Source organism: Ammospiza caudacuta, chromosome 4 (genome assembly GCF_027887145.1).
Source record: "Ammospiza caudacuta isolate bAmmCau1 chromosome 4, bAmmCau1.pri, whole genome shotgun sequence".
NCBI classification, from domain to species: Eukaryota; Metazoa; Chordata; class Aves; order Passeriformes; family Passerellidae; genus Ammospiza; species Ammospiza caudacuta.
Window position 1 is genome coordinate 60,506,004 of NC_080596.1, and position 22,451 is coordinate 60,528,454.

Genomic DNA, 22,451 nt, shown 5'->3' on the forward strand with positions numbered 1-22,451 from the left:
AATATAGTCCAGTCTCCTCAGAAGTTTTTTGTAAGCAGTTGCACCACTTTCTGCCTATTAAATAATTGTGATATAGAAAGCCAAAAAACAGATTAAACTATTTAAACTATTACTATTTAAAACTTTGACTCTTTAAAAAACATACACCATAGTATAGATCAACTATCTTCCTTAAGTTTTCTTTTGACTAAATCATATGCTTTTAACAACATTTCAATTCTGAAATGATGCAATATATCCTGTCAAAGTCCTCGCTCATTTCCAACAGTGCAAAAGTAAAGAACATCACATGAAGGAGGGTAACTGCTCCCACCTTCAAGTTTGGTATGGATTTAGCATTACTAGATCCCAAACCCAGTTAAACCAGTCATCCCTCTGTGATGGAAGGAAGCAATCACAAATAGCCTAGTAGTGTCTATTTGCAGATTTTCATAAAAATAAAAGATTAATTCATTCTGGACTAGCTGGCTCCTGGGTGCAAATAAAACCACCTCAATATTCAAGACACCTGTAAAAAAGGATCACACAATTTGTATTGACCTCCTCATTTAGAAAGAAAGAAACATGTACTGCTTTACACACCAAACTTGGTGATTTTTTTTTAACATAAAAAGTTTGTAAATGATTGAAGTCAGGAATGAAATATAAATCAGTAAATAAAATGTAAATTAATAAATGCAGATCAAGAGTAATGAGTTGAACACAATAAAATTGCCACATTCCATAAAACTTAAATTTAATATTAATAGATTCTCCCAGAACAGGGCCTTTGTTTGCTAATTCATATGGCTTTTATGCAAAAAGAAGAGGTTAACACTGGAATGTTAAGATCAGTTTTATTTTTTATAATCCATTGTCATGAAGAGCAATCAAGGTCTATAGGTAATTTTTAGGAAAAGTTAGTGCACATAAGCAGCTGTATGGAGCTTTACTTTAACACAGCTCTACAATACATTTTTTCCCCTCAAATCATCAGCATAAACCTGTTCAGTTCCAGGAATGTTAGTGCACATCCAGCAAGCATATGGCTTGGGGATATATATACACACACTGTCTAAACAAACTGGTGCTTTTACCTCAGAAGGCATTTATTATCTTTGTAATTTAGGTGAAGTTCCCAGGAAAGCTTAAGTGTTTTGCTTTGTTTCTAAAAGTAACTGGGAATATTTGCTGAATGTTACTCCCGTTTTAAACCTATTTCCTTCAGAAACTGTAATGTCCTCCTTATTCTTTCACAGAGGCCGCAGTGTGCCACTGTCTTGGATGCAGTGGAGAAGAATGTAAATATTTAAACAGAATACTTTTATCAGGAAAAAGTGAATCAAACTGCCCTCAGTTTACACACCTGAAGGTATTAGGAGGGTGTCTACTTGCTGCAAGAAAGGGAATAGAATTTTCAGGGAGCCCCCGACAAGGGGGAGAGAAAATGATGAGGAGGACTCCATCTTATCAGAAGACTAATTAATTACTTTATAATACTATATTATTCTATATTATATTACATTACATCTAAACTGAATCTGTCAAGCACTCAACTCTGCACTCAACACTGAATCTTGTGACTGTCACACAGTCCTGACACACACACGCTTGGCCCTGATAGGCCAAGGAAACAAAACACCCTCACTCTGGGTAAACAATCTCCATATTGCATTGTACTTTTGCACAAACACAGGCACAGCAGATGATAAGAATATTCTTGGGAAAAATTGTGCCTTGCTTTTCTCTGTGAAGAGAAATGTGGGGCTACAAAGGGGTGAATGTAGGTATGTTAGATGGAATTTATGCCAAAAACAATTCTTCCCTGCCACTTACACACCGTTTCACAAACAGCAAAAAGGTAGATGGAGGAGCCAGTGTAATCATGCCATGACAGCTGCCTACGTCAATACTTTACCTTCTTGTTGGCTCCTAATCTCATAGCATGACTTGATTATAGTCTTCCTTTCTTCTTTCTTAAGCTTTTCTCATTTGCCTATACGAAGTGTGGCTGCTCTTTTTGACACAAACTGTGCCATACATGGGCCTCTGAAACTGTTACCTTGATAAGACAGAAGCCGTAGGCAGGATGCTGCCAACTACAAGCTAGGCAGTAACAATTGTCTTAAATTAGGTATCAAGAAAGTCACCTGGTGAACGAACAATTAATGCACCTTTACATTTCCCTCCTGACATGTTTTTTGGGTGGAAGTCTCTAAGAATAAAGGCATTTATTAACATATATTTGCTCTAGCTGACTGTTTCAGTGTTTTATAATTTGCCATTTCCCACTGAAGGCAAAGGGCCCTTTAGACTTATTTGGTAACAGGTTTGCTTTCTTATTAACAGTTTGTGTATCCACAGAGGCTCAGATGAAAACCACTCCAGCCTTGCAGCGCATATATAACCTGACAGTTTATGTGGCATTTGTAGCTCTAATCAGTAAGATAGCCCAAGTGGCCTAGGGTAAGAGAACTGAAGTGAATGTTTTGGGACGAACGCAGCCGTGGTGGCAGGGCACTAGCAGTGGGTGCCACTGAAGGTGGGTGCCACTGGAGGTGAGTGCCACTGGCAGTGGGTGCCTGGGGTGCGGTGTCCTCCCTCAGGGATGCGCGTCCAGGCTTCGGGGTCAGCCGGGATGCGCGCCCATGCTCTCCAGGCTGCCGGCACCCCAGACACAGGCGGCATCGGACGGGAGCGCACATGGAAACGGGACGGGCAGCAGGGAGGGCTCTCCTGGCCGGGGCAGGGCCAGGCTGGGGCACCGCATCCCGCCAAAGCCGCCGTGGCCGGGCTCGCCTCGGACCGCGCTGCCGCCCGGCGCTGCCGGGGCTCCCTTGCACCTCCCGGGCCCGGTGGGGCCGGGGCTCCCTCGCACCTCCCGGGCCCGGCGGTGCCGGGTCTGCCCGGGCTCCCTCGCACCTCCCGGGCCCGGCGGTGCCGGGGCTCCCTCGCACCTCCCGGGCCCGGCGGGGCCGGCGCTGGCGCTGTCGGGCGCGGCGCGTGCTGGCGAGGCGGCGCCGCCTCCGCCGGGAGCTCCGGGCGGAGCCTTCCCTCCTTCCCGTGCTCCCTCCCCCGGCTCCCCGAGCACCCCGAGGAAGCGGCGGCTGCCTGCCCCCGCTCGGCTGGGAGGAGGAGGAGGCGCCCCGAGCCGCGGGCGCTGGGAGCCAAGCTAAGAGCAGTTCAGAGCTGTGGGCGCATTCCGGAGGGCAACACCCATGTCCCACAAACAGGGTATCTGCAACCGCGCGCCTTCCCCCGGTGCTCGCTGTCCCCTCTCATCCCTCCGTTCTCTCCTCAGCCCCCTCCATCTCTCCTCCCCGCTCTCTGCTTCTTCCCCTCGCCGCCACTTTCCCTCGTCCCTTCCTCCGCTGGCCCCGTGCCCTGACTGACTGTGCCTTTCCTTTGCTCCTGCCCAGCCGGCGGCCCCCCGGGCGAGAGCGCGGCTGACTGGTGTCTGTACCAGCTCAATGGAGCGGCCGAGTTCGAGGTCTCTGAAGGTGAGTACGGGATGCTGAGGGGAAGCGTCCCCTCGCCCGCTGTCCCGGCCGGCAGCGTGTGGAGAAACGGGGCTCACTGCTGGGAGAGACCGTGGCAGCCGCCCCGGCGTGTGCCCTAGGGCAGGTGTGGAGGTGGGCGGGCAAAGGGATATCTGCCGGTGGTTTGTGTATCCCAGGCCTTGCGAAAGTGTCTTGGCTGGTTTTGCTTTGGCTTTTTTTGTGTGGGAAAAAGTTTGTTTTGCGTGTAGCAGTTTAGGTGGCATGAGTCCTTTTGACCTTGGCATCAGTGGGTGCTGGTGCAAGGTGGGCTGGAAAGTTTTCTGGCCTTTTTTCACTCCTTAACTTCGAAGAAAGAAGTCACCTGGAAAGTTTTATTTATTGACGTTCTGTGACCAGAAGAACAGTCTTTGGGTGTCAGGGCAGGAAAGTCTCTCATACCAGCCATACCAAACAGTGTATGGTTTTGAACATGCGGAGTATCTAAATTTAGGAGTGAACCTGTGTTCTCCAGGATATCAGATGTGTACTGTGCTGTGCTCATGAGCATCTTCCAGTGGCTGTTGTCTGTGAGCTAAGTGGAACTAAGACCTCATCTCAATGTTTTTGGTCTGCTGGGGTTATGGCTTTCTAAGAAGAGTGTATTTATTACTCTTTCTAAACGTTTAAAATGCATCAGAAGCTGAGTTAGACTAAAAATCTTTGCAGTACTGGGGAAGGTGGCACGCTGTAGTAGATTGGCTTCAGATTCAACATTAAGGAAAACTTGACAACAGGGGAGCACTGGAAGATAGGAATTAGGTAGATAATAAAATCCCATTCATTTGGGCTATTTAATGTTTGTTTCACAAACATACATTGAAGAGATAAAGCTACAGATCTTACCTTGGGGCAGGCAGAAAGATTACCTGTTTGGTGTCTCTTCAGCTATTATCTGTGATCTTTTGGGAATTGAAGTTTTGTGTCTTGTGTTTTGCTGTTTGGAGAAATTATTTAACCACAGTGTACTAATAGTAAGCCATAGCTTCCCCAAAGTTTTGGACTAAGTTCTTCTTTCCAGTTATTCCATGGTGATTTATATTTTGAGGTGTACTTAAGAATGTGTGTAATTACACACAATTGCATACTAAAGCATTTATCAAAAGATGTTGTGAATTTTTTTATTTTTTTTTGCCTACGTGATTTTTTGGGTGAAACTGCATATCAAACCAGATGTGATGACGATAGATGGGGGTGGAAATTATATCCGTGTGAGGGAGTGTAATGAGTGAGTGACAGCATTTCTTAGGCATCACAGAATGCTGAAAATGAGCTTTAGGTTGGCATTTACTTTCATTTAAAGATTTGAATGAGTAGAATATGCTTCTTAACCTCATTTGTCTGGGTAAATACCAGTGTTTCAGCACTGCTTTGAGATGATAATGTTTTTTCTCAACAGGTGTTTTATTTCTTTGATTTATTGGGTCATCTCTTTTCACAGGGCATATTTTTAAAATTACTTTGCTAACCCTGACTTCAGTTCTCTTTAATGCTGCCAATTTTTGGGTTCCCAATTTTATTCCCCAGCTTAAATAGGAATCTTACATGTTTTCTCTTAACTCAACATGGAAATATGTGAAATTCTGAGACCAGGAAACAAGATGAAGCAATGTAATTTGATCACAAAAACGGTAGAATCAAAGTCATCTGCAGGTAGTAAACCCTGTTTATGTTAATATAGTGTATATAAATACATGTATACATTTATATACATATATATTGTATATAAATATGACATGTATTTTCCAGAGTACATGCTGGGTATTAATGCCACATATCTAGGAACACATAGAGCAATATATTCAGCACACTTTGCAGAAGTGAAAAATAGTTCAAAGAAAAGTCCATGATGACAAGTGACTTGACCTCTTTTGCTTGACAGTGTTGTTTGATGAAGTCCAAACCTTTTTCTTTGCTGAAGTATGCCTCTAAAATAAGTTACACAGAGCTAGACAGAATATTTAGTTTTAAATTGATTGTTTCTTGGACTCCCATCACAGACTTTCTTTTCTCTCTTTATCCCAGTTCTTTTTATTTTTCAGAAAGGCCACAACTTGTAATTGCAGCTGCATTGGTTAGCTGCATTGTCGACCTAGCTGATGGACAGAAGGACAAGTTTATCTATATTCAATATTGTAGTGTGATTTATATATCTAGATAGATATCTAAACATTTGCATATTAATGTTATAAGCTCAGCTTGTCTTCTGGGCATCTCTTGCTGCTTTTGCTATTGAATGCTTGCATTGACCTTGTGGTACTCTCTCAGACTTCAGAGTTGTGTTCTGCAACATTTCTGTCTTAGCCTAGGAAGGAAATTTTTTTTTCCCAAAAATAGATGTGTTAGATGAAAAACATTCATTTACATAACAGAAAAGAAAAATTGCATATTTCAAATGCAAGGAAAATAGAGCATAGTAAGTGAAATATCACAATCAAAGCCAAGATAATCATGTTTGATTTAGTCTTGCTGTCTTGAAACAAAATCCTATTTCAAATATTGCTACTTCTATAATTAACGTCTAAGTGCAAAATATATTTTATTCATGCTGAAAATCTCAAAGCACTTTGCTCACACTAAGTGCAGCCTCACAAAAGCTGTATGAAGAAGAATATTAGTGTATCCATTTACAGGCTTCAAGAATGAAATATAGAAGTTAAGGATGTGGTTTTTTTTTAGAAACTGAATGTTAACTATTAAGCAGATAGCAACATGGGACTTCTAAAAAGTCAAATCTTTTGCTCTGTGTCCAGTGATCTACTGGACTGTTATCAGGATTGCTTAATCTAGAGCCTTTGCTTTAAGCTCCAAATTACAATAACTTCTTGCAAACTCTGTGAGTTAAATCATGTTTGAAGTATTTTAGGCTGTGAATTCTAATCTGGCATTCTGTTATTCTAGATATGAATGATAATATGTTTAATGAAAAGATTCAGTCACAAATCATATTTTTAGTTTTCACTCTTAAAATTACCTCATTAAAGACTTGAGATTGGTTTACAGTGTAAATTTTATTTTCATCTATTTTGTAACTGTGCTCTTGAGAGGTTGAAAGCACTTTTAGCATCTGTTAGCTTTGTGAATTTCAATGTGAACTTTCCTATTACTTACCTTATGCTGCTGTAACATTCTCTTTCATTTATGAGTAATTTGAAGTGAGATTTATTGAGAAGACGGGTAATATAGTGTTTTGTTGTGAAAGTACAATTGATCAGTGTGTCATTTTAAGGAACTAGAAGACTTGTGAACTGATTAATATGAGTTTAATCACTGTTAGGTTTATCTCCAATAGCTTTTTGTTTACTGTAGTTTTCAATCAAAGACAGTAACTCTGGATTTGGTTCAATGCTGTCTTTTCCATTATTTCACCAATAGAAATAGAAAGCAATGTGATTGCACAAGCTTACAACTAAAGTAATGTTCTTGTGAATCATGTGTTCATTATCAAGGTCTAATTAAATAGGAAGTCTCATCTGTAGATGTTTTCATGTCCCAGTCCTTTTCTGGCAGATCCAAATAAGTTATTTTTCCTTAGTCTTTTACAAAAAGGCATGGTAGCAGTCCTTTTCCTAGTGCTTCACAGTTTGCCAAGATTTCTTTCAAAGGATCTTCACCGTGAATGGGTGTTATATTTCCATCTTAGTTGGATGGTATGCTTTACAGAACTGGGCTTCTAGATGTCCAGTTTGGAGATCACAGAATCACAGAATATGCCAAGTTGGAAGGAAGAGACCCACAAGGATCACTGAGTCCAACTCCTGGCCCTGCACTGCAACATCCTCAAGAATCACGGTCTGTGCTTGGTAGCATTGTCCAAACAATTCCTGAACTCCGTCAGGCTTGGAGCACTGCCCTGGAGAGCCTGTTCAAGTGCCCAACCACCATCTGGACGAGGAATCTTTCCCTAATATCCAACTTAAACCTACCCTGATACAACTTCAGGCCATTCCCTGGAGTCCTGTCAGTGTTACTAGAGAGAAGAGATCAATGTCTGCCCCTGCTCTTCCCCTCATGAGGAAGCTGTACCTGCAGTGAGGCCTCCCCTCAGTGTCCTTTTCCCCCAGGCTGACCAGACCAAGTGACCTCAGCCACTCCTCACAGAGCTGCCCCTCAAGGCCTTTCACCATCTTTGTTGCCCTCCTTCGGAGGCTTTCTAAGACCTTTAGATCTTTCTTACATGGCAGTGCCCCAAACTGCCCTCAGCACTCGAGGTGAGGCCTCCCCAGTGCAGAGCAGAGTGAGACAATCCCCTCCTTTTCCTGGCTGACAATGCTGAGCATTTATTGATGTCCCCAGGACAGGGCTGGCCCTCCTGGCTGCCAGACACTGTTGATTCATATTCAGCTTTCTGTTGACCAGGCCTCCAGGTGCCTTTCCCTGGCACTGCTCTCCAGCATCTCATTCTTCACTATGTCTGTACATTCAGGGTTGCCCACCCCAGGTGCAGAATCTGACACTTCCCCATGTTCCCTTCATATGGTTGGTGATGGCCCAGCCCTCTCATTTGCTGAGGTCCTTCTGCAGGGCATCCCTGCCTTTGAGGGAGTCAACAGCTCTTCCCAGTTTTGTATCATCTGCAGACTTGCTCAGTATCACTTCAGTCCTGCATCCACATAATTTATGAAGATGTTGAAGAGCACAGGGACAAGGATGGAGCCCTGTGGAACCCCACTAGTGACAGGTCCCTGGCGTGATGTCCCCCCATCATGCCCCACCCATGAGCCAGTTGCTCAGCCATCAGGATGTGTTGATCCAGCTGTGTGCTGGACATTTTGTCCAGCAGGATCCTGTGAGAGACAGTATTGAAAACTTTACTGAAATCCAAAAAGAAGACATCAACTGGCTTCCCTTGATCAACTAAGGGGGTTACTTTATCATAAAAGGGAATCAGGGTTGCTAAGCAGGACTTCCCTCTTGTGAAACCCTGCTGGCTGTGGCTGATGACTGTGAGATTAGTGAGCTGAACTGTGATTTTTCTGCAGACCACAATTCTGTTTTAATTCAAAGGAAATCAAAATGCTTGGAAGAGACTGATATTCCCCTCACCTCACCTCAGTGCGTATTTAAAGAATCACAGTATCAATTAGGTTGGGAAAGACCTCTGAAATTGGGCCCAAGCTATGACTGAACACCTCAGTGTCACCTGGAACATGGCACAAAGTGCCACATACAGTCTTAAACAGCTTAGGATGCTGCCAGTGTCCATACAGTGCTGTGAAGTGTGTCACAGGGCTGTGTGTATCCTGATAGCCCCTCTCGTGCCATGTACATGGATAATACAGTTCCAGTCCTACCTCACACACTCCTGTTTATTCATTCAGCAAGTCCCTGTATTTCATCCCTCCTTTATTTTGCACTGACTTATATTGGTATTTGGTTGGTTAACTATCACTGATGTCAGAGAGCTGCTGCAGCACAGGGAAAGGGCTTCTGTTTGAAGTGGTGTCATCATAATTTATTCCCATTATAATGTTGAATGTGATTCTGTAAGACCAGACCTGGTAAATGACTCATTACAAGAAAATGTGGGTATTTGATTATACTTCTAGTTGTTCCTGCACAATCTGACATTGAGTTTCAATATGAAAAATTCAACGTGATAGGCAAAGAGGAAGGGTTAGGATATGTTGAAATTGTATTTATGATAGCTTTACTTCTAGTGATATTTTCTACAGTGGTCCATGTGTGATATTTTAATATGTGGTTTATACATGGCATAGGTTTTGTAAAAATCATTAATTCAGGTATTTCTGTAGACTGTTATAAAAAAGACTGACAATAAAATACTGGAAAGTACATGTACTTGTTATGAAAAAGAAAAGGTGAGTGATTTATTTACATTTTTTATTTGAGGTTTTCTATTTTGGTGTTTTGATTAAGAGCTGGTTTGAATTTATGGAATAAATTAATTTTTTAAAGTACATTAAGATGATTTAATTACAATGATTCATAAAATCCTTGCTTGCATAGTGTTTCCATTGGAACTTAATATGAGTGCTAGAGTGTGTTTTCTCTTTTGAGTCATTAAATGTCATTTGACCATAAAACAAATACTTGTTAATTATTTTATTTTGCAAATGTCTGACCAAAGACATTAGCTCCTGTTCAGTAACCTGAAAAGTGGTATGCTTGTTTGGATTAAGCTTGAAAAACAGACTAAGTCTTTTTTTTTTAACCAGGCTTTCTGATTTTCCTTTTTCAAGGACTTCACACACTCCTCTAACATTCTTCTAACATACTTGTTTAATTCTCTGGATCTTAAATGCCATAAGTTGCAGCCTTCATCCTCTCAGTTTCCAGAATGTGGTCTTCAGCCAGTTTCCTTTTTGCTTTCTAGCCATAGACTGGCAGACTCATTTAGGTTAAAAATGACCTCTAGGATCATTGAATGTAATATTTGATCAAACATAGCCATGTTAGCTAAACCATGGCACTAAATTCCACATCCAGTCCTTTCTTGAATACTGGCAGTGATGGTGATGCCACCACTTCTCTGGGCAACCCATAATAATGCTTAACCACTCTTTCAGTGAAGAAATTCTTCTTAATGTCTAGTCTGGACCTGATGTTGTTGAGTTAGGGATGGAAGGAAAGACTCCAGTCTTCAGATGGATCAGAAGGCTAACTTTAATGAAAGTAGCAGGTCTTTTATAATGTGACTCACTAAAGTGATACTTAAATGGTCTCAAAGTAGAAACATTTCACACTGTTGGTGGCTATGAATAGTACACTGTGAATAACTATAGCTATAAACAGTGGTTACAGAAAGATAGTAATTGTTTATATTTCTTCTTCTAAGATTCCCAGGCTCAGCCTGGGAGAAATTATCTGTGTTCTTTCTCTGACTGAACTGTGAATCTCCACATGGACCTCCCCTGGTGTGTCTTGAGGCCATTTCCTCTTGTCCTGTCTTTGGTTACCTAGGGGAAGAGACTGACTCCACCTGGCTACAACCTCCTTTTGGGTAGTTTTTCCTGTTCTCCAGACTAAACACACTCAGCTGCATCAGCCACTCCTCCTAAGATTCACTCTCCAGATGCTTCAGTAGCTCTGTTTCCCTTCTCTGAACTCACTTCAGCACCTCAGTGTCTGTCTTGCAGTGAGGGGCCCAGAGCAGGAGACAGAGCTTGAGGTCTGACCTCACCAGTACAGGGGAACAGTCTGAGTGCAGGGGCTCAGTCACTGCTCTGCTCCTGCTGGCTGGAAGTTTTGTTGATCATCTCCCTGATTTCACCAAGAATCCAAAACTTTTTATCATTTAGTGGTCACTGTACCCAAGATGGCCTCTGACCACCACATCTCTCACCAAACCTTCTCTGCTTGTAAGCAGCAGGTCTAGTGGGGCACTGCTTTCCAGGCTGCCCCTCTACACACCTGCTTGGATTTCCTGGGTTCTGTTTGTTTTACTTTTCCTTTGTTCTCTGTAACTCTCCCCTCCACCAAGGGAATTTTGGGTGGTTTCAGCCCACTCACTGTTGTGCAGTGTGACAAAGATGTCTCTCCTTTGTGTCATTGAAAGTTTGCCATTTGCAGCAGGTGCCTGCATAGCAAATCTGAGCTCTTTTCCCTCTCTCACTCTTTCCAGGTCCATAAGGCTTTCCATTTTATATGATCCCCTCAGTTCCATCCAAATAACTCCTGGCAATTTTAGTTTTATTCATGCTTGAATGACGAAAATTTCCTTGGTATTTCAGTTTGCCATATACTTTATGAGGCACTCAGTGTGCCTCTTATATCTCATGAAAGGTGAAATCACACTGTTGTGGGCCTGATGATGCAATTATTAGCAAGTCAAAAATCATGCTTTCAAGTTACCTGGTCCAGAATTTAACAAGGGCATCTTTTATGCACCCTCTTCTGCATTAAACACTCAATAATTTAATTCAGGTAATAATTTTGTTATCAATAATTAAACTGATGAAGTAAACAGGGATTTCATTTGATCTGTAAATTTTCCATTTAGAGTAATTTTTTATATTTAAGTCAAACATTGCTATTCAGCTTGAATAGTTATGGACAATTTAGAGAGTATAGAACTGCCTGTGGTTCCAGCTGAGATACATAAAAATCACCAGGTCTTCACAAAGCCTCCTCTTCAATTATAGGTCGAGTCAGAAATCCAGGGTACCTTTATGGAGATTAATTTTATATAGGGGCAGAGAGTACCAATTTTCTGATTTTTCCAATTCCAGTTTAGAAATGTTTGCAGAAATTGCCCAAGCTGTCTTGCAGACTGTCTGAAGAGCTGATGCGCAGGTAAGTTTTTTCTACTGTACAAGGATTTTTAATGTATGAACCTCTCAAAGCTGGAAGAAATTTCAAGATCAGATTATTCTGTTTCAGCCCAGACACCTAACTTCTGCAAATATGGATTCAGAAGTCATACTGCAGGCCACACAGTTTGAACTGTAATATTTTCATTAATCAGTTCTTTTCTGTAAAATGCAATTTGTTAGTAAAATTCTGAGAGATTGAAAGTAAAGGTCAATATAGTTTTTTTCCTTGCATATTTTTATTGTCTGATGAGAAAATTCCAAAAGTATTTCAAACTTTTCAGGTATTTTAAACTACCTTTTCCTCACAGTGTGCTACTTGAATATAAACTAATTTAAAATAATGGGCAATAGCCCAGAAGTCTTTGTGTGATTGCCTAACGGTACATAAAAACCCACCAACAGTGAAAATATGTTATTTACTAGTCAAATTCTAGATGTTGCCATCTCAGCTGAATTGTCAGGGTTTGGCGATCCAGAAGAGGGAGCTGCCACATAAATTTCTAGCAGTTTTGAACTTAGCAAAGTCTCTTTTAACCCCCCATCATGGAATTTTTTTATTTTTTAATTTTAATACTGACACCAGGGGTTTCATGTGATGCTTTTTTGGTCACTCAGTTCATAGTTTGCTGATTTCTAAGGACAGCATTAGAGACTTAGTGCTTTAATTTCCTTTATTTTTCAGTATGAGTTCAGTGTATGTTTTTAAACATTCTGCTTGAATACCGTGCTAAAACCTTTGGTTGACATGATGAATGTGGCCCTTTTTACTTAATATGCAAAGTCTTTTTGTACATAGATGTTTCTGACTAGCACACCATGAATTTTTTAGAGATGTTTTCTGTAGCATGCAGGAAGAACTTTGTGGTGGCTGGCCTTCCTCATGTGAGACAGACGTGGCTTCTGAATCATTGTAGTTTTTTTTTCTGTATAAGGAGTGGCTTTTCTGTCACAGTAAGAACATACAATTGGTATTTTGAAAATAGCAATATATATGTAAAATAGCAAAACCAATGTGCACACTTCAATGTGCTTCTAATGTGCTTTTTTTTTTTTTTAGCACTGCAGAGCAATTTACAATGATCCTATCTATAATTTGTGGGTTATAAAACAAAAGAACAATGAGGTACTGGGAGAAGGCATTAAAACACATACTTGAACTTATGGTCAGGAAGGAAATCAGACTTCCTGAGCATCCTGAGCATATTTTCAAGTGCATGATTTAACCTGGGTTCTGATATTGGTGGGTGGAATCCTACGTTGCTACTTGTAATGATAGATCTTATCACAGTTATTGTATCTTCAGATTCATTGTTAGTCATTTTGTGTTAAAAACTGATGCAGTGATATGACTTTGTTTCATGAGGTAACTGGAGTATTGAGAAACGAGTGAGACTTTTTTCCAACTGCCTAATATATTCCTTGGGTCTTTTGTCATTAAAAGGTTAAGAGGATACTCAGTATTAGGAAGCTTTTATTTGTTTCTCACAAAGAAGAGTGAATACAGCACAGTGTTGATGATATGTTTGTGGGTCATCATGTTTTATATTTTGTGCAAATTTTGAGGAGCTGAAACATTTTCAGAGAAGGGAAATTAGGCTGATGAAGGGTCTGGAGCACAAGGTTTGTGGAGGGAACAGGGGTTGTTTAGTCAGGGGAAGAGGAGGCCCAGGGTGGACCTTATTGCTCTCTACAGCTACCTGAGAGAAGATTGCAGAGAAGTGGGGATTGGTCTCTTCTGCCAAGTAACAAGTAATAGGACAAGCAAAATGGCCTCAAGATGCACCAGAGGAGGTTTAGATTGGATAGTAGGAATTTTTTTTTTACTGAAAGGGTGTTCAAGCACTGGAACAGGCTGCTGGGGGGGAAGTGGTGGAGTCACCATTGCTGAAGATACCTAGATGTGCCACTTCAGGGTGTGGTTTAGTGGAGGACTTGGCAGTGGGGTGTTAGTAGTGAAATGGATGATCTTAAGGCTGTCTTCCAGCCTAAGAGATCCTGTGATTCTCTTTCTGGAGGTAAGTACAGGACAGTAAAAGTCCTTGTGGTTCCAGTGAAGAGTGAGAATGGAGCATTTCCTTTGTTATCAACCTTGAATATTCCTGCATGTGATAGTATCCTGCTGTTCACTTACTTCATATTCCCAATTAGTAAATCTATAAATATGAATGCTTTCACAGAAGTTACCACTGGATTCCATTCATACCTCTATGTGGTATCATCATGTGGCCTTCAGATTACATATGCAAGCTGCTCTGTTAGACAGTTTAGACATTACATTGTGAAGTTGTGCATAACATTCTAATATTGGAATGTGCCAACATGAAGAACTCTGTGGCTTATTTTTAGTTATTTTGTAAAATAGTTTTGAAATTTCTGTAGTTTTTACATGCTCACAGATGTATATACATATACTTTTTTCTTATATCTGTGCAAGGTTAACACAAAAATCAAAAGAAAATTCTCTAAGATCAGTGTAGATGTGTTTGACTTTTTCTCCAGGAGGCTTTGGAATAGGTACATAAATAAATAGTGGTTTTTTATAAACCTAATATTTTGCCCATGGCTATTACAGTTGAAATATATAATATTTAAAAATATTTGTATGCTCAAAAAACTGATGGTTTTTTTGTAAGTATTAAAGTCTTCCATCAAATACAGTTTCTTTTCAGTATGCATACACTCCTCACATGTTCTGGTAATGTTTATTTGTAAGCACATTTTGTAGTGGCTCATGTCACAGTGAATAGAGTTGACAGTTGGGCTGATTGCAGGAATATGCAAGATGTTAACCTCATAAATCTTTCTCCACCTATTGTATTGTGTAATTTTTACAAAATATGCAGAAGTATGGTGCAAGAGACAGTTCCATTATTTTAGTTGGGACCATTTTGGTATTGCAGTTAATGCTGATGTATTCAATTCAAAGACAATTATGTCTAGACACTAACAGGGGCTGTTGATTTGACATTCTATTCATAGAGAGGGCACGTGTCATTCAAAAGTGAGTTCTAAAACTCCTCAGCATGGCTGCATTGTTAGTGATGGGCCTTTCCACTTCACATGACTACTATAACTAATTACTATATTTAGTGATCTTGAGATCCTGAAATGAAAATCACCCACAGTTTCTTTGAGAGATACAAATTATATTATTATTCTTTCTCTTTATACCCAGAATAAACTTCTGTGTTATGACTAGACTCAAAGATGCAAAGTAGAAGTGTTATCCTTGCAAGACTTGATGGTTTCTTGTTAAATCTGACTTACTGAGTAATCTTCATGATCTTTGACATTTTTAATACAGACTAGTTTTCGTCAATATATGGTTTTGTTTGTCAGGTAACTCTTATTTTTTAAGTTTCTCTGGTAAGTTCTTGTGTTAACATTGTAAGCTCTGCTTTGAAATTGATTGTTTATTGTGGAAATACCCCATGCTTCAGATTGTATTTATTTGCAAGAAGTACTAACTTGGTGTGTTTGTAATGGTATACAAAGTAGATGTAATAATTTTAAAGTAAGAAGAATTCTTATTTTTCATGTGCTACATCTTAAAATTGTGGGGGTTTTTTCCCTTGAGCTTTTAATGCTGTTTTTTTTTTTTTTTTAAAGTCTGTTAATTTCAGTGTGTGCTGATTCCTTTATTCTAAACGAAGGCATCACAGCTATATTTCAGTTTGATTGCTTTTTCTGGGTTTAGTTTTTTCTCCCTAAGAATACTTGCCCTAGTGGAATGTCCACCTTTCCTAAGTGAAAGCTAGAGGGACCTTGAGAGTCTGCTGAGTGCATTGAGAGTGTAGCTGTGCATTGGTGTTTCTTCAGAAAGGTGATACCATGCCTCCGAATCTGTGATTTTATGTTGCTTTTTGACTTCTCCCTCTCCTCATGCGCCTCCACATTAATCAAAAATCTTCCTTAAAGCATGATACCTGTGTTGACTTCTGGAAGTAGCAACTGTGCATTGAAATTTATTTCAATTTAAGAATATTGCAATATTAACATCTGATTCCTAGTCTGATGATTTTAGAGGCATACTTGTTCAATGATAATTCCAAAAATGCACAGAGCTTTGTTGAAGGACTTGAATTCCCTTTTCTAGATGATGTCAAATCATAAAATGTATCCATGGGGGAATAGAATATTTTGTGTCAAGAAAACAGATCTCAAGGTTTAATCTTGATTCTGCAATGGGACAAATCACCTCTGCTAGAGAACATCTCTAGAAGCAAGAAGATCTGTCTCTGTTTTCCCCCTATGCTGAGTCTCTAGAGCAGCTTGTGGCCTATATTACACATCAAATGTTAGAACTGTGTACTCATTGCTTGCTTTAGCTGCAGGTTCAGAAAGTACCCAGAGCAAAGCCTGTGCTGTTGGGGCTGGGCAATGCTGACCTGGGCAGTACTGACCCCCCTGCACTTGCAAAGATCACTCACTCACAAAGCTCCAGAGCATCTGACAACTGTGTATCCTTCGTGTCTTTCTCTCCCTCTCTCTCTCTCTGTATCCTCTCATCAAATGGTTGAAAGAAAGCATGTATTCAAACCCTGTGGTTAAAAAGCTGAACGATTGAAGGAGGATTGCAAACCCCAAACTTTCAGTGACATCATCCCATAATTCTGTTTCTGTAGGTACCCTGTGCTTTTGACTGCCAGGTTTTATGTGTCTCTATTTTACTTTTTGTGTATGCAGTGTGAGTGATTGGAGCTCTGTGCTTCTCCAGACACAGAGCTGTGTTGTTTCTTTGGTAAGAATACTGAAGTGTGTAACCATTCACATAGATTCCTTTTCCACCAGCAAATGCTTACCTATGTAAATGTAACATTTGAGTTCAGATGCGAGCACAAGTCAAGAAATTCAAAGATATAGTTCCCACAGCAACCATAATTCAGCCTTGTTGCTGTGAAAGCACAAAAGCTCACACCAAATACCATGCAGAATACTGCATGCATGCAAGTTTATGAGACACAGTTGCTAGGAGAGCCATAAATTTTAATTTCTAGAGGTATTTACATTCACATTTTATATCTCTTAGAATTAAAATCTGTATTTTTTGAAACAGTGCAGAAATGAAGAAATGGAATAGAGGCCATTTGGATTAGTGTATCTTTTTCTTTCTTGTAATGTACAATTGATTACTCTACTGTCTCTTTCTGTTTACTTTTATTTTTAAGGGAGTGGGAGTAATATTGAATGTGAAATATAATCTGGTCTACTTCCTTATCTAACTCTATTTTTTCTCTTTGTTTACCCCTATTACTAAACCTGCAGCTAATGGGGTCTACTTGTTTGCCTACCAAGGATAAATAAATCAGATATTTACCTGCATGTAGCCATGCATCTTGCTATTCAGCTTCATCTGTCCCTTAAGGCTCCATGATAAAATATCCCAAAGCACATGGAATATATTTATTTTCAGTATCTTATAGGGTACTTTTAGTTTCTTTGTTTGCCTGCTAAGTCTCCTGATTTGGTCATCTTAGACATGTTTAGTTATTATCACGGTTGGTGAAGAGGTGGAAGAGTACTTGTTTTGAATTTATATTTTTAATGAGGAAAATGTAAATATTTTTATTGAGGAAAATGTAAATATTTCAATTATAATACTTAATGAGCACAGCAAATGTTTGTAAATAATATCTACAGGATTTCTAGAAGCTGGTTGGCTGAAATATCTATATGAACTTTCTTAGCCTTTCAGATATGGCCAGTGGAGAAAGAGACGATGATGTCTGAATATTGTTATATTAAGTCCCATTTCCATGGGTGATTATTATATCTGTAAGCTGGATTGAGTATTCATGATTATTTTAAAAAAATTCCCTTTGACTGTGGCATATGCTAATACCTCATAATTTATATGGAATAAAATCATTGTATCTCACCCGTCATTTAAAATAAATGGTAAAAAAGGAAATGACACAAGAAAAAGAAGGTTCATAGTAAGAGTTCCTCTTCAGTAAACTACAAAAAAATTAATTTAGACTTCATCTAGTTTCTACCAGACTGATTTTTCTCAGCCCTCCATCACATCTTAGCCTGCTATATGAGCCTTTTTATGGGCAGTCTGGGCAGAGCTGAAAGGCTGATAGGATGTGAAAATGTTCTCCTTGGGAAATCTTTGGATCCTGCCCTTCCAGATTGTCAGGCAATCTGCTCTAGGAAGCCTGTTTTGACAGTGCCTGTTATCTCTGCTCAGCAGAGTCCTATAGGGACCACCCCTGCCTCCCCCAAAGCCAGGGTTAGGGGAATTCACTCTGCAGCCCAGTGCCTTCCCAGAGCTTTATTGTTCTGTTTAATTGTGTTGAAAAGCTAGTTCGGAACTGTACACTGTACTGTACATGTGTCTAAAATAGTTTGTGTGTATGAAATGCAGGTTTTCTTGTGTAAGAATTTATAACCTGAAATTTGAACCCCATCTGAAAATTAAAACATTCACAGTGGCTTAACAATTTCTTACTAGGTAAACACATGAAGATTAATTAAATTCTGGCTGCTGTCTGATCAAGAGTTGGTCTAGTCTTTCCACAGTGACTTCACTGTGTCTGAATTCTATGAATTGAGGAAAGGGACTGGGAATTGTGAATCATGGCAATTCTTCAAGGAGCAGGTAGTGTCATGGTGTTTGAGTGAAGTTCTGGATAACACTTGATTCATAAGGCTCTATGTCCTGCTGAAACAAGAAGATGAATACTCTGGGTGTAGGTTTTGGGTAAGAGCTGTGTTGTGATCATAAGCTTCCATCAACATCCTTACAACATTTCTTTTTCCAATATATATAGGTAATATAGCTTCTCTATGGTGTGAATAGTTACAAGGATGCTTTTGTTTTCTTCTTTCTGTCCTCTTACATGTAGTAGTTGTGGTTTTATTTGTGGAAAATATTTGAAGTGAATGAGTTATGGCAAACTTCAGTGGAAACTAAGAACTGCAGAGGGATGATTTGAGATAACTGGAAAACAGCAAAATGTTACACTTGAAATTGATCTATTTGTAGTAAATAGAAATGCATAAATAGATACAGATTTGTGTAAACACCAAGTTTACATTTGTGTTCATTACAAGCCGATCAATAACTGTTGCTGGATGACTAGATGTAGTTATTTTATACAATTAATTACTGTGCATACAGGCCCAGGGAAGAGAAATGTGCAGTCAATACTGCCAGGGATTGCTGGTAATCATGATAAGCTAAATTTGTTTTGAGGTGATGGGGGTCCTGTGGGACAAAAATACTTATATGGGAAATTGCTTTCTGTGTAGAGGCAAAAGTGCCTGGTGTTGGGAACAAGGTCATAGTTTCAACACTTACTGCCATCAGAGGAGAAAGTTGGTGTAACTCTACTTATGCAGGTGTTTTCCTCCAGCATGTCACTTCCTGTGTGTGCATGTGACCCCAGAGATACAGATTTCCTAATGGAACACAGGACTTTGATGCAAGTGGATGGCCATGTCACCTCACAGTTCTCAAAGGAGAATAAAATTTCCTTGGTGGGATTAAAACCATCTGCTTGCATCATGGACTGTTAGCTATGAGATAGAATTTGGTGTTAAATATGTTAGTCAGCTATGAGATAGAATTTGATGTTAAATATGTTAGTCACTCTTAGTAGATGGAGGGTTGGTATGTAGAATATACTGTGCCATATGTTAAAGATTTTTGTCCTTTCTCTTCATTTGAAAATAGGTATCCTTGTCAATTACAATGAGCTGGAAAGAGGCAATTTTTAAAATTTTTAAGTTTAATTTTTAAAGTGTTTGCAGTATTTTCCATTTATCTGCAAACATTTCTTTGGACATCCTGTCAAAATTACCACAAATATATTTGAATTGTGTTTTTAAACTCTGATAGAAGTTGACCGTTCTCTCTTATTGAAGGCAATACAGTTCCTTTTGCAGGATTATATTTCCAGTTTCCAACTTTGACAAACTCCTAACCATTGAGCCTAACAGGTTTTTTCCCCATGGATTGGCTTCAGGCTGATTTTTCACAGAAAAATCTAGTTAAAACTGCCAATTTAGCTTTGACCCTAAGCTTCACAAGAAAATTCCTGGTATCCTTTTGCCCATTAGAAAAAGAAAGAATTCCATGAACCTCTCCTTGAAAAAACTCTAGTACTTGCATGCATTGAAGGAGGAACTTCAAATTGACAAGGTGAATATAATCAATTTGACTATATTGAAGAGTGTCTTTGACTGTCCCTGTGAATACCTACTCTTCTTTGACCAATTTATAAACTTCTGAAAAATGATTGTTTAAATAATCTCATGTAAGTGTTGGTAGAAATGGCTTGATAGAATTTTTCCCCCCTTTTCTGTCAGCTCAGCATATAGGGATTGTACCCTGATGCAAAGCTGAATTGACCTTTGTGTAATTGCACTTCTGGTTTGATTGAAATAAGAGATGTTTTTTGGTGTTGAAATATTACAGTTTTCTGTTCTCTTCTTTGAAATGCATTCTCTGTCTGCTGGAAAGGGGCTGAGTAGAGGAGGAATCACTGTTTGATTTGACCTAGAGCAGGTGCTGGCCATCCAGAGTACCTTGGAAAAGGATGCTGGGCTTGAAGGAACTGGCACAGGTTCTGGCAGTGTGGAGCTCAGGTGCACAGGAAATCACAACTCCGAGTGTGTGGAGGACGCTGGTAGTACCTGGTAATCACAGTGACATGCTGAAGCTGCCTGAACAGACTGGGAATGAGGTGGAAACATAGGAAGAGGCATTATGAGGAGAGGAGGAGAGGCATGGAGATGAGCCTCCTGCAGGGCCTAGACAGTAACACAGCTTACTGGAGAGTTGCTTCACTTCTGGTGCCAGAAGGCTGCCTGGCATCATTGCTGGCATTGGCAGGGAAGCTGTACTCCACCAAGGGAGTTTTGGTGTGTACTTTTCAACTAGCTCTTCATTAAAAGCACAGACTGGTAAGTTTCTAGAGCAAATAGTGACCTACTTGGTTCAAGAAGCAGGAAATTTTCCAGTAGACGTTATGACTGTAAAATTTGTGAAGGTATAAGTTTCCTGTCATGTAATGGAGTATGTTTCCTTTTTTTAAGAACTTGGAATTTTTTTTACCTTTGAAAACCTCAGAATCACTTCCAAATTGCCATCTGAAGTGTGCAATTGCCTGTGGAGCCTTATTTAAATGCCTGACATGTTTGCATTGTAGTATAATAATTATATTATGATGCTGGTTTAATTTTCACCCGGTTGAGCAGATGAATCAGAGTAGTGAAATGCAGAATACTGTTCTATGAGCCGTGTCTGATCTATTGCAAAAATTGGAAGACTTGTTGTTAGCATTCTGGAGAGCTGGAATCTCCTTCCCTGTGGTGAGGTTTATGTGCAAGGTAAGAAGCAGTGCACTTTATAATGTGTTGTCCCTAATTGTGTGGTTTTGATTTTTAGGTATCTAGGTTGGGATGCTGAATTGCTGGTTAGGCCCTCTTGCATTTGGTCAGTAGAAATCCTGTACAGAAAGCTATAAACTATAGAAAATACAAAGGATTGGGCCACAGAATGAGTAGTATGGAGAAAACAAGACAACTACAGGTATGACATTAAGTGAGTTATATCCTTTTAGAGTGTTGAGTAAAGTAAGGTTAAAATTTTGGTGATCCCAGCATGTGGCTGTCATCAAGTTACATGCTGCAGTTTTAAATTTCTGGTTATTTGCATTTGCACTGCTGGCAAATAACTTTTTAAGAATTATGTGTATGAGGGAGAAGGAGAGACTTCATGTAACTACAGAAAATAAAAAAAAAAAATACAAAAAAAAAACTACAGAAAATAAAAAATAGCTTTGGATGAAAATGGCTTGCTTTATATTTAGCATGAAAAAGCGTACATTAAGAAAATAAGCTGAAGTAATTACAGTATCTTATCATAGTCTCTTGCTAATTAAAAAAATAATGTTTTGGCATCTTTTTCCCAGTTACCTTTAGCTGCTTCAAGGGTATGTATAAGTGCAGAAAAACAATTGTGTGAACATAGAAAATGAAAATTAAAGGGGCCGAATGTTTTGGATAAATACAAGTTGCTATAAATGACAAAATTAAATGAAAAGGATACAATTTTCACAGATTTCAAATGTAATTATGTTATGTCATAATTTTATAGGGTATTAGCCTTAAAGCAGTAGTTGTGAAAAAGAAAGTCAAATTCAGAAGCCATATTTCACTAGGAAACTATATTTAACAATAATAATAATAATATATATAAAATAATAATTATATGTAGTATTTAAAGTTAAAAAAAAATAAAATTTGTGAAAGTTTAACTGCTGTGACATTCTTGTGGCATTGAAGTTCTAATTAGCTGCAAAATGAAAATTATGTGAGCAAGGAATCTGTGGATTTGGTGAGAAATAAAACTTATTACTAGGTTCAGGATACTGCCATACTTCCTTTGTATTCTTACCCTTAAGTACAATTTTGCAATAATGATGCTTAATACATCCAGGAATGCAAGTGAGGGATCTGAAAACTAAGATGCAATATATCAGGTTGACTAATAGATTATGAAGTTGTATAAACAATTTTAACTAAACTTAGTAAATTTGTGTTGCTTTCCTATTGTGTTTTTTCAGTTGGTTAATTTGCAAAATCAGAAAATCTCATCAAGTGTCTCTATCATTGTTACAAAGTCACAAGGCTTTACTGTAATTGTCTG

At 39.3% G+C, this 22,451-nt stretch overlaps 1 protein-coding gene across 1 annotated transcript in view; it reads left to right on the forward strand.

Annotated features, from left to right (window-relative positions):
• Window positions 1-3,180: 3,180 nt before the first annotated feature.
• The window catches only part of PPP2R2C (protein phosphatase 2 regulatory subunit Bgamma), a 189,730-nt gene continuing 170,459 nt past the window's right edge, over window positions 3,181-22,451 (forward strand). Inside the window, exons 1-2 of the mRNA XM_058803030.1 lie at window positions 3,181-3,213; window positions 3,399-3,479. Coding sequence (XP_058659013.1) covers window positions 3,198-3,213; window positions 3,399-3,479 — 97 coding nt within the window. The 5' untranslated portion in view covers window positions 3,181-3,197. The remainder of the gene's footprint in view (window positions 3,214-3,398; window positions 3,480-22,451) is intronic.